This window comes from Watersipora subatra, chromosome 2, assembly GCF_963576615.1.
Source record: "Watersipora subatra chromosome 2, tzWatSuba1.1, whole genome shotgun sequence".
Lineage (NCBI taxonomy): Eukaryota > Metazoa > Bryozoa > Gymnolaemata > Cheilostomatida > Watersiporidae > Watersipora > Watersipora subatra.
In genome coordinates, this window is record NC_088709.1 from 48,814,137 (window position 1) to 48,830,288 (window position 16,152).

Consider the following 16,152-nt stretch of genomic DNA (forward strand, 5'->3'; position numbering starts at 1 on the left):
ATATCTCAAAAAGATATCAAGACTATCTCAATCTATATATGTACAGACTTTGGGGAAATCGTTCCATTTCTCTATGGGCGTACAGTGTGTACACTAGACTTTAGGCGAAGTGATCTACTAAACAGATAACAAAGATGTCAATAACACCTCTTAACACTTCATCTGTAGCGTCGCAATACAAAGAAATATACAACCATACAGGTGGCAGTAGCGATTTACCGATATACATCAGTTCAAAATACCAAAAATGCTGTGAACTGGGAAACATATTCTCTGGGATGTTATAAAGCATACTCCCAGTAATAAAACAAGGAGCCAAAAGATTAGCAAAATCTGCTGTAGAAACAGGAATAAGTTTTGCACGAGATGGACTTAAAGGAAAAAATCTAAAACATTCATCTAAGACAAATGCTCAAATGGCAGGAAACAAGCTCTTAGACAGTTTTGCTAATTATTTGCAATCTACATTTCCTAAAAATCCAAAAAGGAAAAGAAAAGCAAATAAAATAAAGAAAACAAAGCATAAGCGAAAGAGACCACGATTATCTATGAAAAGTGACGTTTTTTCTTGAAACCAATCAAAGTTGATCAATTGAGATATAAATAGTATAAAACGATACGATCTCTGACATTTTTTTTTTCAGTTTACCTATATAACCACTACCCCTAACATATATCCTTTAACCATTGATTATGTCTTATACGTTCGAAAATAGTTGTTTAGCTACTAAATCAGAGCTAGATCTATTTGTAAATCATCCTACTCAAGCATCTCTAGAAGGAGGGGTACACATTGATCACATACCTACTTCAAGCCTCCATGATGAGTCTCCTATCAAGTTTTTCATTTCTGGGGATTCAAATTATTACGTCGATTTGTCAAACAGTTATTTGCATCTAGAAAGAAAAATAGTTAATGAAGATGGTAGTGAATTAGCTGACGATGCAGAAGTAGCACCTGTCAATTTGCTGGGCCAGACATTATTTAAGCAAATCGATGTAAGCTTGAATGATGTCATAATAACAGATTCTTCGAACCTCTACCATTACAGAGCGATGTTTAAAACCTTACTTTCACACAGTGATGAATCAAAGCAATCACAGCTTAGTATGTCTATGTTTGCGAAAGATACAGCAGGGGCAATGGAAAAACGAAATGGAGATAATTCAAGATTTGTTATGAGAAAAGCATTGACAGCTAAAAGTAAAACAGTAGTTGATTGGAAAAATTCATTCAGATATATTTTTTCAGAATAGGCATCTGCTGAACAGAGTAGACCTAAAACTTTCACTAATTATGAATTCAGATAAACTATTGTTAATGGCTTCAAACACTGCAACATACAAGGTTAAAACAACTAATGTTTCTTTTTACGTAAGAAAAGTTAAAGTGAATGATGGAATTCAAATGAAACATATTGAACAATTGGAAAAAACAGTTAAAACAAACTTTGTATCCTATTAGAAGAGTTACTATGAAATCCTTCAACATACCCACTGGTTCTCTGTCTTGTAATAAAGAGAACTTGCTCAATGGAATTTTACCTAAAATAATAGTCATAGGATTTGTAGACGCTTCAAGTTTTGAGGGAAATTATAAAAGCAATCCATTCAACTTTAAGCATAAAAACTTGAAATATTGCAGTTTGCTAATAGATGAAAAAATGATGACTCAGAAACCATTGATTAGTGATTTCGGAAATGATCAAAATCTCAGGTATTACTTTACACTGCTTGAAAGCACTGGAAAAGCATTTAAAGATGTTGGTATTGGAAATGATTGAACAGATTATGCCCATGGGTATTCTTTATTAGCATTCGATTTGACCCCTGGTCTCGATGAGGATGGTTGCTTCCACGTATTAAAGAAGGGAAACATTCGATTCGAAGCAAAGTTTGACAGAGGACTGGACATATCAGTCAATTGAATCGTATACGCAGAGTTTGACGCAACTATAAAAATCGATAAAAACCGTGCAGTGCTACTCAACTACTACAGCTGAGAAATATGGATAGCAAGCAAATACACACAATACTTCATTCCGATTCTATGATCAAGAATCTAAACTTTCTTGGAGTGTTTGCAATTGATATGATTCCGATATCAGCTCTAAAGTTTCCATGCGCTATGGTGATAAACACTAAACCTCATTACCATAAAGGAGAACATTGGGTAGCCGTAGTAAAGACTGAAGAGAAAAAGGGATATTACTTTGATAGCTTTGGTTATCTACCATACAATCTACCTGAAATAGGAGATGTATTGGAAAATTGTATCGAATGGCAATTCAATGAAGTCGATTTACAATCGCCTATCAGTACAGTATGCGGTGAATACGTAATATATTTTATCACTCATATGGCACTAGGATTCGCATTACAACACATAACGTACATGTTAAACAACGAATATGATTTGTATGCAAATGATGCTATTGTTTTCAACCATATCATAACAAATATCGAAATATAGCAAATGCTAATACAGAAACCTTAAAGATTATTGATTTTCCTTTTATTTTAACTCAGATAAGTTCAGTTTTGACTTAATCTTATCTACATTGTATTTGCATTGGTGATGATTTTAAGATTCTTAATTTGAATTTATTTTATGATTTGTGAAAATATGTTTTCATTGATAAATGATAAATATAACACTTACCATTGTCTATTGCGAAACGAAGCTCAGTTCCTATAGTACTGATAGTATGGATGATTAGGATATAATATCCCATTTTCTGGAACTTCACTGAAAGAGTAACAATACGAAGTTATCTTAATGATAAATTCTGCACACAAACCATAAATCATAATGAAATTATTAATGAGTAGAATAGAATACTTACTGCATTTTCATTACCATACTGCTTCCTCACCCCAATGGCATTCTTATTTTAATTGATGGGTAAACCATAGCTACCGATTTACCCTTATCATCATCAATAACACTGTCCAGTTGATCAGATTTGTTGCTGGCCACGATGAGCGTTATGAGGCAAACAATTTATGATTGCTCGTATTTGTATGCACCGTATTTACCACAAATTTAATCAATCGTAGGCTCAAACAAATATTTCTTGACACAGAAGTAGATCAACCTATTGATAGGTAAAGACTTGACGAGGAATTAATGGTAATAGGGATGTCTAACAACCTTATAATTTATGTGAAAGATTATCGAATTAGTTAACTCGTATCAAAGTGATGAAATACACATCTTGTAAGCTTCTTGGGAATATACCTGTAAGGGATTATAACTTCAAGATTAGGATTTTAAATGAAAGCTCTTATCCACCATAAACAAAAACCACCTAATAAACTTATCGAAAAATTTCCACGCGAACTCATGGTAAACTTATCGAAAGATTCTGTACAAATTGCAAGTAAACATAACAAAAAGTGGCTTACTATACTACTAAGGTAAATATGTATTTCTGCAGTGATTGCAGACCAGCCAAAACTTGACAATATTATTTTATAAAAGTCAGCCAAACAGTAGTAAAACTTACCATTGCTTTGAAATATATAAGTTATTAACATTCAAAAAAATTGCATTCAAGAAATTTATCAGCTTGCAGTTTCTTGACTGCAACTTGACTGAACTTCGTGTATGGCTATTTAAAGACAAACATCTTAGAACGAGTCAATCCTTATAGATTACTGTTTTGAATCAATATTTTATGTCTTGAAAACTTGTTCAAAACTGACTTTTTTTCTTATTATTCTAAATTATCGGTTTTACCAAAAAAAAGATAAAAAAAGGAAACAGAATTTTGCTCCTTCTTTTCTGCTGTAGGAAGACTTTTTTTGCCATTCAAGCATTGGCAATAGGAAACCCTCTTGTCAAAAGCATTATTGTCAGCAGACATGTTTATACTGAAGAAGTTTTTAAAAAATGAGCGTGTTATTAAATAAGAGTGATAATTCCACAAACTTTGTTGCATGAAATGAGGTACTTACATGTATCATAGCAAAGAAGAACTGTGTCTTCCTTTTTACTGACATACATGTATAGCAGTAGTGGTGGCATGCTTCTATCAGGTAAGGACAACGCTTGGTAATGTTTTCTCATGTTCCCTAGTTCCATTATCAGAAGTTGCCTTTACACTTTTTGCTAGACTTGCAGCCTAATAAAGTTTCATCCTTCACTGCCCTTTTTTTAAATACATACATCCAGGTGTTAGGGTCAATGTTAAAATCTTTGAGATCTCGTTTAAGCGCGTCTTTAACTCACAGAAGTGGTCTGCCAGTTAGGCAGGTTTTATTCTCTAGTACACTATGAAGAAGCTGATGAGAGATTCTGTAACCTGGCGGCATATGATTGACATTACCAGCCGAATGAAGTCTGATAAACTTAAGTGTGGTAAAAAAGGAGCTGATCCAGTCATTCTGAATAAGTCTTCATCAGTGAGTTCATCTTTCCAGATTTTTCCAGGGATAAACCTGAGGCTCTGGTGGGAAATGTACTGAACTTGGATTCTTGTGGTCTGTAAATTGCCCACGCCTCTGCATCATAGAGAAGAACACTGAGAACACAGGCTGCATCCACATGAGCTTTAGTTTTGACCCTGTGGTTGTTCTTTTTCCAAAAATGCCTATTGAGCCTGCTAAAAGTCAATGATGCAAAGCCCAGCCTTTTTGGAGTTCATGGTCTACAGTGCTATTCTGTGTGAGAGAAGAACCAAGATATGTGGAATTTATAATTAACATATTGAATGACTGTTTTCTCAATTGAGAATATGTTGGCTTAATTAGATTTATTCAAAGTCACAGTCTTTTTCAAAATAATGTGTAATCCAAAATGACTGCCTGCCTCTGAGAAATGGTTGACCAATAACTGGAGGCCATCTTAGGAGGCGGCACAGAGAGCGGCATTATCAGCATACAATAATTCTTAGATGATGTACTTTTTGGTTTTGGAGCTAGCTTTAATATTAGCCGAGTTGAAAAAGTTGCCATCATGTCTGGTCAGAAGAGAAACACCACACAATATGTGCAGGTGTTGGTTAGTGATTCTGAAGGCATACAAGAAAGATATACCAAAAAGAGTGGGTGCAAGCACACATCCTTACTTGACACTTCTTTTTATGGGAAAAAGCACTTGACAGTTTGCCCTCATATTGAATTTGAGTTTCAACCCAGTATGAAGAGACTTGATCAGAGATAGAAGTACGGGCAGACATCCACTCTTTCTGAGGACTGTAAATAGTGATTCTCGATTAACAAGATCAAAATCCTTGGTCATATCAGCAAAAGCTAAATATTGAGGCTAACGTTGTTCTCTAGACTTTTCTTGAAGCTGGCGAACAGCAAATGTCATGTCAGTTGTTGCTCTTTTAGCTCTGAAACCACGCCGTGACTCAAGATACACATCTTCAGCAAATGTTTGTAGTCGGCTAAGGAGGAATTTTGCAAGCAATTTTCTTGTAACATTGAGAAAAGAGATACCTCGATAATTTTTGTAGTTTCCACGATCCCCTTTATTTTTTACAGGGTATAGATTTACGCATCTTTAAATTTCTGGGGTACTATCTTGGTAGCCCAGCACTTGCAGATAAGGACGTAAATGTGTTTGAATGGGGAGTCAGATCCCGCTCTCAAAAGCTCAGGAAGAAATGCATCAATACCTGCAGCTTTGCCAAGTCAAAGATACATGACTGCACTGACAATTTCAGCAAGGTCAGGTAGTACATCTAAATCCTCATGAATTAGAAGATTTTACAGTTTTTCGATGTAATCATAATCAGCATCACTAGGATAACCGTAAAGTTCACTGTAGTGTTAAAACCAGCAGTTCAGTTTTCGCTCTCTATCCTCAATAACTGAGTCATATTTACATTTCAGCACTCAACCATTTTGGCAGAAGTCCCAGTAGTAGTTTTGATAGCACTGACCATATCCTTGATGTTTCCAGTGTCTCTGGCTGTTTCAATACAAGTGCATAACGAGTCCCAGTAGGCTTGGACACATCTTCTGACAGCGTTTTTAGCTTCAGCCTTCGCAGTGTGATAGTTCGCAAGTGCTTGTCTAGTTGGTCTGGATTTCATCTCTATTATGACATCTCTTTTATTTGCAAGTACAGGTTTAACAAGTTCATTTGAGTTGTAGCACCAGTCAGGACCATGATTTTGCCTCAGGCCAAATATTTCTAGCCCCTCAGTATGAAATGAAGATTTCAGTACTCCCCAATGGTCATCATGGGAGCCTTCAGTGTTGATGCTTTCTATCTTCTGATGAAGTAGCTTAAAATTTTCTTCCTAAAGCTGAGTTTTTTTGTGTTTGACATTTGTCTATTTTCTTTGATTATTTTGTCTGATTGTAGTATGATCAGGGCTCGAATAGCAGCTTTGTCAACACTAGATTATGATCAGTGTCACAGTTAGCACTATGGTAGGTTCCAGTATTAAGAACATCCTTCCTGTATTTAGAGCTGATTATCACGAAGTCGAGCTGGTGCCAAGTTTTTGAGCGAGAGTGACACACAAGTGTTGTTCCTACAGCACAGCAGCAAGGACGTAGACCATTGTCATTTATTTTACAATACCAAAAATACTAATACATACTGGCCAGCTATCATGATCAGCATCGGCTCTTGCCTTCAGATTGCCCGATAGGATGACACACAAAGTTTTCTGCTTTCCGGATAGTGCCCTCGAACTGGTTGGAAAAATAGTCTCTGTTCTTTGCATTTGCAGCTAGAGTTGGGGAATAAGCATTGACAACATGCATTGCATCTTGTTTGGTGTTGACCTTCAGCATTGATATGTGGTCTCTGATGTTAGTGGAAGACTGTACGCTGCGGAGCATTTGGTGTGAATTTGCAAAGCCAATATCATAAATTATTGGCTCAATGGGAAACTTGCCAAACCAAAAAAAGGTGTAGTTGACCTTTCTTATTGTGCCTGAACCAGCAAGGTGAGTTCATTGAAAGGCAGCAAAATGAACTTTGTGTCTGGTAAGCTCAATTTCTTTGGTAGCTGTCTTTCTGATAGCAGTATTTTCAGGGTCTAAATGTTCAGTACATACATGTATGTACTGTATATTACTACATACATGTAATTATCTGAAATTATCCATCATCCAACTGCAATAACTGAAATTGACTAGCCAACTTTGGTTAGGGCAATAATGACTCCTGAACTTTATCTGGTATCTCCTTCATTTAAGTGTAACTCTCACTAATTATAGAAGTGAACATGACAAGCATCGTGAAGGAGGGTTCTCTACTACTTACTCCATATCTAAAGATGAATCTATCCAATATTATCTCTAGATCTCTTTCTATTGTTTCTGTTCCTACTATATTCTTGACTCCTTGCCTCATACCTACTAAAATATGTACCATCACTACTTTCTTAATCCAAATTTCTACTGTCTCTCAAGTTACCCCAGCAGAATATCCACCTCCCGAATCATACCTTCTTTTGCTACTCTTATGGTTGTGCACACGACTGCTTGCCTTCGACTCCTTCTTCTTTAAGCAACCTCCAGGATGATTCATTTTAAAGAAGAAGCTCCAGTGTGTGTGCTCGGATATGTGTGTGCTCAGGTATGTGTGTGCTCGAGTATGTGTGTGCTCGGGTATGTGTGTGCTCGGGTATGTGTGTGCTTGGGTATGTGTGTGCTCGGGTATTTGTGTGCTCGGGTATGTGTGTGCTCGGGTATGTGAGTGTGTGCATGCGTGCATGTGTGTGTGTGGGTGTGTGTGCGGGTGTGTTTGTGTGTGCACGCTGGTGTGTGCTTGTCTATGTGCGGGTGTGCATGCATGTGTGTTTACCTGTATAAGTACACATATGCGCATTGGCTTCGCGCATATGCAGTGTGTGCATATTTATTGCATGTGTCAATAGCTAAGCTTGCAAGTACAAGTATGCCTGTGTGCAATGTGTTTACTATGTGCATCGTTTTCACCATGCACACTGTGTTCACCATGTGCATTGTGTCATAAATTGATGTATTTACCATAGTATAGCATTTGCAACTACATGGGTCTAATGGGTAAAACAAATTGAAGACTTCATTTGAATAATGTTTGCCGATAAACTTTAGTGGCAAACTTCAATGCATATTTGCAAGTTTGCATGTTTTTAAATTTATTTTATATTGTGAGGAATTTCATAAATATGACAATCACCTGCTTTAAATCAGTGAATACACAATAGGCAATGAACTCTAGACTGCACACAAACTAGAGACCAGTGCTAAATGTTTACCCCAAGTAAGTATTTTTATGTTGAATATTTTTATAAAATCTCCAGAAATGTCAAAGACTATTAGTAATAACAAGAGCTTAACATATCCACTAACAAAAGAGGTCAACATACAGAGTTTCTGTTAGTAGATATAATATAGATTGATTGTATAAGTATATAGAAAGGGTATTTTACAGCCTGCTGCTAAGTTTTGAGTGTCAAAAGGTAATCGGTGATAATAATAACCAATAAGCGGAATTTATTTGCATTAACTAATCAGCAGCCAGCAAAGGTTCAATAGACGTTATTCTAAACTCAGTGATCATGCTTAATCATAAATCTCTCCTTTTTTATTTTCAAGTAGTAGTCAAAGAAGATGAAATTATAGAGCAGGCTAACATGACTTCTCATCTTATTACATCCCTAAGTTTTCATCTCACATGTAACCTAGACAACTTGAGCCATAATCAAATCTGTGAAACTAGTAATAAGTCAAAACAAGTTTGTCAATGAAGGATGCGCTTTGAGAATCCTGGGAAAAAGTATAGCTTTCGGAAATGTGTAAAAGTGCAGTTCATCGTTATAACATTTCCTCCCATTGTGTAGTTGGGTTTAATGGTACTGACTTGGCGTACTCTGTCTTGAATCTATAAGGACCATTTGACATTCTCAGCACATCAAATTGACATCATCTTTTCATAATAAATTGTTTACTATTTAAAAATTAAATATCAGTTAGAATATCCTCTAGTTGACAATTAATAGTGATAAATTACAAACACTCACTATTTTGAATAGAGTCTCAACGTCTCTGTGGCATGCGTGTTTGTAGAAGGTATAAACTAATATCCGTATAAAAAATGATCCATGAGTGTCAGACCTTGTTGCTTTGTAGGCTGCAAAACAAGATATAATATATTATTTTACTCCATTCAGGTATGGCAACTAAGCTCTTTTATATGTTGTATGAAATATAAAGTTTTTTTTGCGTAATTAAGAATCATTAGATCAAAAGATTACCACAATACGAAAAATAATTTATATGATCGTTTATCCGTATTGACATAATTTCATTGGTTTACAGTTAAAATAATAAACAATATTATTAACCACACTTTCATGGATCGTCATGCTACATTCCTTTCTAACTAGCCACGCCACAGCTACAGACTAGAGTTGCTTGAATACAGTTGATACACACATTCACTGCTAGCCTTCATGATGCAGAAGTCATCCACATTTAGCACAGTAGGTGGATTTGGAGGAGGTTGTGGATCATCCTTAGAGTCTGTGTAGAAAAGTGGCGGTGGTGTACGACTCCCAGCAGTAGATCTCATTGCAGCAGACAAGAATACACTTTGCCCTGTAGACAACTCTTGTGATGGTCCATAATCACAAAGGCCCGAAGTACAACAACAGATAAGAGCTTTGTGAGTTTTATCACTAGTGTATGTAACAAGGTGGTTTTTGGTTTGCCAAGGTAACATTAAAGATTCATATTGAGACATACTAATGATCAACAAAATATTGTGATTACCAAGTCACTGCAATTAGTTTTTTTCCTGTTAAACAGCAAAACTGTAAGTAACATAAATATTTTTAAGTGTTCACACAAAAAACAATTATTAATGTGATTCAAGCTTGCATTGGAGGAAAATGAATTTACTAATTATTAGACCAGCTTGTTGTATACATTGAACAACTTTTTTATACCAACCTCCAGAGCAAGTTTGTACAATAATGAGTTTAGGTTTGCCAGCCATTGCAGAGAATCTCTGTGGAGACAAACTGTCCCTAATAGATACCAATGAGAACTTCTCTCCACGGTGGTCTATGATCATGTCTCCATCTGTTCCATGACTCATTATGATCAGTACAAACACTCCTAGTTTTTTGTGGTCCTCTCGCTTTGTTTCCTCATCTATCTCTTTAAGAATTTCCTGTTACAATTGTTAAATTGGCGCTTTAAAATTAAAGAAAACTTCATCAAACTGTATGGTGAGCAATGTTATCTAAATTTGGTTTTTTTGTCAAAAGAAAAGTATTTCATAAAAGTTATTTGGAGAACTTTTTGATTCAAATAACAATTACAGCTGGTATTTTAATATGTGGTCACCTTGTTAACAATATCTTGTTTTACAAATGTTTAGACTTTTTAAGTTCTAGTGTCTTTCCGAAAAAACTAGAGAACATTTGTCATAATGCAAGAAAAGTTAAAAAACTTTTGTGTAACATGTGTTAGCATTTCAGCAGTTTAAAATTTTTAGTAGGATGAATATTTTGCAACATGTAATAACAAGCATTGTCTAGCATTAGTGTCTCTTGTTCTTGGTTACGGTATAAATCTTAGTACTATAAAGCAATACTAGGAAAACTAAAAGAAGTCAACTTGTTGAATTCAAATACATAGCATGGCAAGTTCTGCCATCCCTACACATAGTGTAATCAATTAGAGATGAAAGCCAATAACTGAGCCCACGAAAAATTGTGTTAAGAAATGCTAAAAAATTCCTACAGCATTGTACAACCATTCGTTGGAGAAACGCTTGATCACGTTATTCTTTTCTACAGGAAAACAACTTTTTTGAATTTGGTAAACCTATTTAATTAAAAGATGACCAAACGAATAAAAAGCATTAATAGGGTTAGACAAAGACTTTCACCAGTTGACTAAACAAAAAATAAAATCAAGTCGGTAACAAACACAACAAGCATACCAACTAATTTGAAAGTGGCACGGCAGAAATTGCTCATATGAGGGATTTTTGCTGTCACCTTGACAAGCTCTACATAAATGAGTAACTCAGTGCACTTTGAGTTTAATACATGTAGGCTATTTGCTGGGCCTTTGATTACAGAAAAAAAAACATTCAACAGTCCATAGGTAAGCACAAACGGGTTAGTTGTTTCCATTTACAAGAGTCTTACTAGGAGGCCTCGCCTTCTTATGTATGACTCAGGCCGAGCTGGCCCCGCCCTGTCCTGAGTTGTGTCAATCTGGCCCTAGAAATCTGTCCTAAATTAGGCAGTGTCGATCTAAACTGAGTGGAAGAACCTTCCTTTACAGGCTTTTGAAATGGACCAATCAAACTAAAAAGAATTCTTATTACACTGATTTATAGTTTAAAACATCTAGAATATCCTTTTTAGCAACAAAAACTGTTAAAACAAAGTATTGTTCTGCAGTGACACCGTATTTTGTTACTAATTGTTTACTAGCTAACATAGTTAGAAATGACTAGATAGAAGATTGCCCTGAGAAAAGGTTTTCCATCATAGTCAATACTACCCTTTTGCTGCCTGCTCTGTAACAGGAAAACTATTTTCTCAATTAATAATTGTCATTAGGAAACGCTTTTGCTAACAATTGAGAATTTCACAAACTTTGTTGCATGATGTGAGGTACTTACATGTACATGTATCATAGCAAAAAAACTGTGTCATATTTTCCACTTACATATATCCTGTACAATACTACATAGTCACTTGACATTATCCATTATCTAATTGCCGTGACTGTGACTGACTGCTCAACTTTGATTGGGTCAATAATGACTCCTGAACTTCACCCACCATCTCCTTCACTTTAATATCACTCTGACTAATAGAAGCGAGCATGGCAACCATCTTGAGAGAAGGCTCACTGCTACCTGCTCTATATCCAGAGACATATATATCCTCAATATTATCACTCGATCTTCTTTTATTGTTCTAAAGTATATATAATTATGTTTTTCTATTTTTTCGGCTTTTGGCGTCATATCTGCTAAAATATTTATCAACTCAACTATCTCAATCTTGTTTTTACTGTATCTACTACTACAACCTCCAGTGGATATCCAGCTCCAGAATCATAACCTCTTTTACTACCCTAACAGTTTCATGCACAACTGCTTTCCTTTGACGCCTTCACTACATCTTTCCTAATCTCACTTCTCAGGCAATCTCTAGAAGTATCCACTTTAAGAATCTGTCAAAATTATTCGCTATTTAATGAGCTCTCGTGTGTGTATGTGTGTGCGTGTGCGTGTGTGCGTGTGTGTGTGCAGGTGCGCGCGCCTGTGTGTACAAGCCTGCATACTTGTATGTGTACCTGTATGTGTACACATGTGCTCGCTTGCTTTGCTCATATGTAGGCATGCACATATATTTGCATGTGTTGATAGGTGTATGTGTTTGTGCTTTCATTGGTGCAAATGTGCTTCTGTTCACTTTGTGAACCTTGATTACCCCTGCAAGATGTGATATGTTCACCATGATATAGCATTTAAAACTACATTGGTTCATTTGATAAAAAAACTTGGAAGACTTTATTTGCGCTACTATTTGTGTATATATTTGCATCTATGAATACGTAGATGAGTGTGTGTGTGTGCAAACATGCCTGTGTGCACCATGTTCTCTGTGTGCATCGAGTGCACCATGTGCACTGGGTGATATATTGAAAGGGTAAAAGAAATTGAAGACTGCATGTCATTAATATATCTAAATATATAATTAAGCCTATAAAATAAAGTGACAAATTTTAATACAGACTTGCATGTTTGTAAACTGGTTTTCTATTGTGCTAGGGTTCATTGTTGTGACAATTCATTGATTTAAATCAGTGAGTACAAAATAAGCAATGAACACTCGACTGCACACAATACAGAGACCAATGGTAGATGTTCATAACAAGTGATTATGTTTATATTAAAAACTCCATAAAATCTACAGCAAAGTAAAGAATGTTAGTAATAACAATGGATTAATATATCCACAAACATAAAATGTCAACATACAGAGCTTCAGTTAGGAGATATAACATAAATTGATTGCATAAGTATACAGAAAGGGTATTTTGTAGCCAGCTGCTAAATGTTGAGTGTCAAAAGGTAATCAATAATAATAATATCCAATACACAGAAATGATTTGCATAAGCCAATCAGCAGTCAGAAATGGTTCAATTGGCTTAAGCCTAAACTCAGAGGTTGTGTTCAAACGTCTTTAATTCAATTTTTTTGGTATTTTTCAAGTTGTAGTCAGAGAATGTAACAATGTAGAACAAGGCAACCCAATTTCTTTTCAACATTTCTAAGCATTCATGTCTCATGTAATATAGGCAGCTTAAGCCATGAATAAATCTGTGAAATCACTGCTAAGTCAATACAAGTTTGTCAATGAAGGACGCGCTTGGAGACTCCTGGAAAAAGGTATAGCTTTTGGCGTCGTGTGAAAGTGCAGATTGATGTTGGAACATTTCCTCCCATTGTATAAGCGGGGGCACTCATACTGACTTTGCGTACTCTTTCTTGGATCTATAAGAACCATTTGATATTCTCTGTGCATGAAATTCACATCATCTTGTTACATATGAATTTGTTTACTCTTTAAAAAACTATTTTCAGGTCAAGTATCCTCTACTTGATAATTAGTAGTTGTAAATTAAAAACACTTACGATTGACCAAATACTTACTATTTTGAATAGACTCTCAACATCTCTGTGGCATGCATGTTTGTAGAAAGTATAAACTAATACCCGTATGAAGAACGATCCATGAGTGTCAGACCTTGTTGCTTTGTAGGCTGGAAAACAAGATATGGTCTGTTATTTTACTCTAATCAGGAATGGCAACTAAACTCCTTTATAACTTAAATTATTTACGAAACTTTTTAATTATAAACTACCATTCAATTACAGAATGTACAAAAAATGAGAATAAGCAAAATAAATGTTTATCTACATAAACATAACATTCCAGATTTTCAGTTGAAATAAGAAACAATAATAATAACTACACTTCCATTGATTGTCCTGCTACATTCCTCTCTCACTAGCCATACTACTACAACAGACTAGAAATGCTTGAACACAGTTGATACATACATTCACTGCTAGCCTTCATGATGAAGAAGTCATCCACGTTTAGCACTGCAGGGGGATGGGGAGGAATTTCTGGTTCATCATTTGAACCTGCGCAGAAGAGGGGCGGTGATGTACCACTCCTAGCGGTAGATCTCATTGCAGCGGACAAAGATGCATTTTGCCCTGTAGACAACTCTTGTGATGATCCATAATCACAACGTCCTGAAGTACAACAACATATATAAGAACTTTGTGAGTTTTATCACTAGTGTATGTAACAAGGTGGTTTCTGGTTTACCAAGGTAACATTGGAAGTTTAATTTGAGATATACTAATAATTACCAGAATATTGTAACCACCAAGTTAATGCATTTAGCTATTTTTTTGTTAAACAGTAAAATGTTAAATAATATATAAAAAAAATTAGTGTTATTTAAGAATGTTAAAATTGTTCACACAAAGATTATGCAGAGTGTTTTAAGCTAGAGTTAGAGTAAACTGAATTCACTTCTTTTTACTCCAGATTGCTGTATACATCGATATATTTATTTTATACCAACCTCCAGAACAAGACTGTACAATAATGAGTTTAGGTTTGCCAGCCATTGCAGGAAATCTCTGTGGAGACAAACCGTCTCTAATAGATACCAATGAGAACTGCTTTCCATGGTGGTCTATGATCATGTCTCCATCTGTTCCATGACTCATTATGATCAGTACAAACATTCCCAGTTTGTGGTGCTCTTCTCGCTTTGTTTCCTCATCTATCTCTTTAAGGATTCCCTGTTATAAATGTTAGATTGAGTGCTTTAAAATTGAAAAAAATAGAACATTCTCAAAGTATATCATGAGCAATGTTATCTAAACTATGTTTTTTTTGGTAAAAACAAAATCATTTAATGAAGTTGACTTTGAAAACTCTCAGTTAAATAAGAATTGCAGTTGGTATTTTAATATGTGCTCGTCTTTTTAACAAAATTAGAATGTTTTTTTATAAATGAAAGTTTTTTATAACCTGTCAATATTTCATTATTTTAGATAACTACCAAAAAATATTGAGTAGCTAAAACAGCAAATGAAAGCTCTGTTGTACATGACTAACGTTATTTAATTTTTTACCTATATGTCTACAATTACAAAATCTCACAGAGCAGCTAATAAAACTTTAGCATGAAAGTATTCCGTAACAATCAGTATAAAAGCTGTGTTTATGAGACTGATTTTGTCATGCAACTCGGTAATTCCTGTTTAAAGGAAATTATCTGTGTCTTGTAAAACATTTGAGAATTTGAACACTCATTTATATAGATAATGTTAGGACATTACAATGGACAATCATTGCATTACATTGTGAATGAAATTTACCTTGTCATTATAGTATTATACATAGCTGGTTATTTATGGAATAATTACATATTAAATTTACTTGCTTAATGTATAATTCCAAGATAATACCTTTGCTATAACAGCTCTCTATACATATATACACTTGGGATGTATTTTACCAATTTATTGTAAACTCAGTACTGGAATAAAGAACATTACAGTGAGAACTCAACAGATAAACTAGCTAGTTTCTGCTATTTCTACCTCAAAACTCAAGTTAGTAAGTTCCGCTTCGGTTTTGGCAACATCAAACTTCAAGTCTTTGAACAGTCTCTGCAAGTTTGCGTAGTCAACTTCAGAACCGTTCCTTGTTTTACCAGTGTGCCGAAATGTTTTGATGTTGAAAATAAGGGCTCTCCCTCTGATGCCCTCACTCATCTCATAGATCTAAAACGCGATCAATGACCAATTTGATGACGTTCCTAGACAACTTATTTAAGTACATATCTACACTTGTTCGTAGCACAAATTTATTGTATGTTCAGTAGTTACACTATGCCTGACATTTAAGTATATATATAACACCTATAAGACTGTAGTATGGCTGTTCAACTAGGAAAATTCTAGCTTATAGATTATCTATTTGCCTGTCTCAATTGTATAACTTCAATAGATGTTCCTTCTAACAGTAATTTAGGCTAGTGTGGTAGAAAGGTACAGGCTGGTATTAAAGTGTCAATAGAACAAATGACGGTAGAAAAAATTTTGGAATGTCAATTTACTGATG

At 35.1% G+C, this 16,152-nt stretch overlaps 1 protein-coding gene and 1 pseudogene across 1 annotated transcript; one reads left to right on the forward strand and one right to left on the reverse strand.

The window, feature by feature from the left end:
* Positions 1 to 693: 693 nt before the first annotated feature.
* Positions 694 to 2,003, forward strand: LOC137388274 (uncharacterized protein F54H12.2-like; annotated as a pseudogene).
* A 6,530-nt stretch (positions 2,004 to 8,533) lies between these two features.
* LOC137388634 (uncharacterized) lies at positions 8,534 to 9,855 on the reverse strand. The gene is made up of 3 exons (XM_068075110.1): positions 9,394 to 9,855; positions 8,979 to 9,088; positions 8,534 to 8,839 (listed from the first exon to the last, which is right to left on the reverse strand). Exons 1-3 carry the CDS (start codon positions 9,698 to 9,700, stop codon positions 8,699 to 8,701), a joined length of 558 nt encoding a protein of 185 aa, XP_067931211.1. The 5' UTR covers positions 9,701 to 9,855; the 3' UTR covers positions 8,534 to 8,698.
* Between the last annotated feature and the right edge of the window lie 6,297 nt (positions 9,856 to 16,152).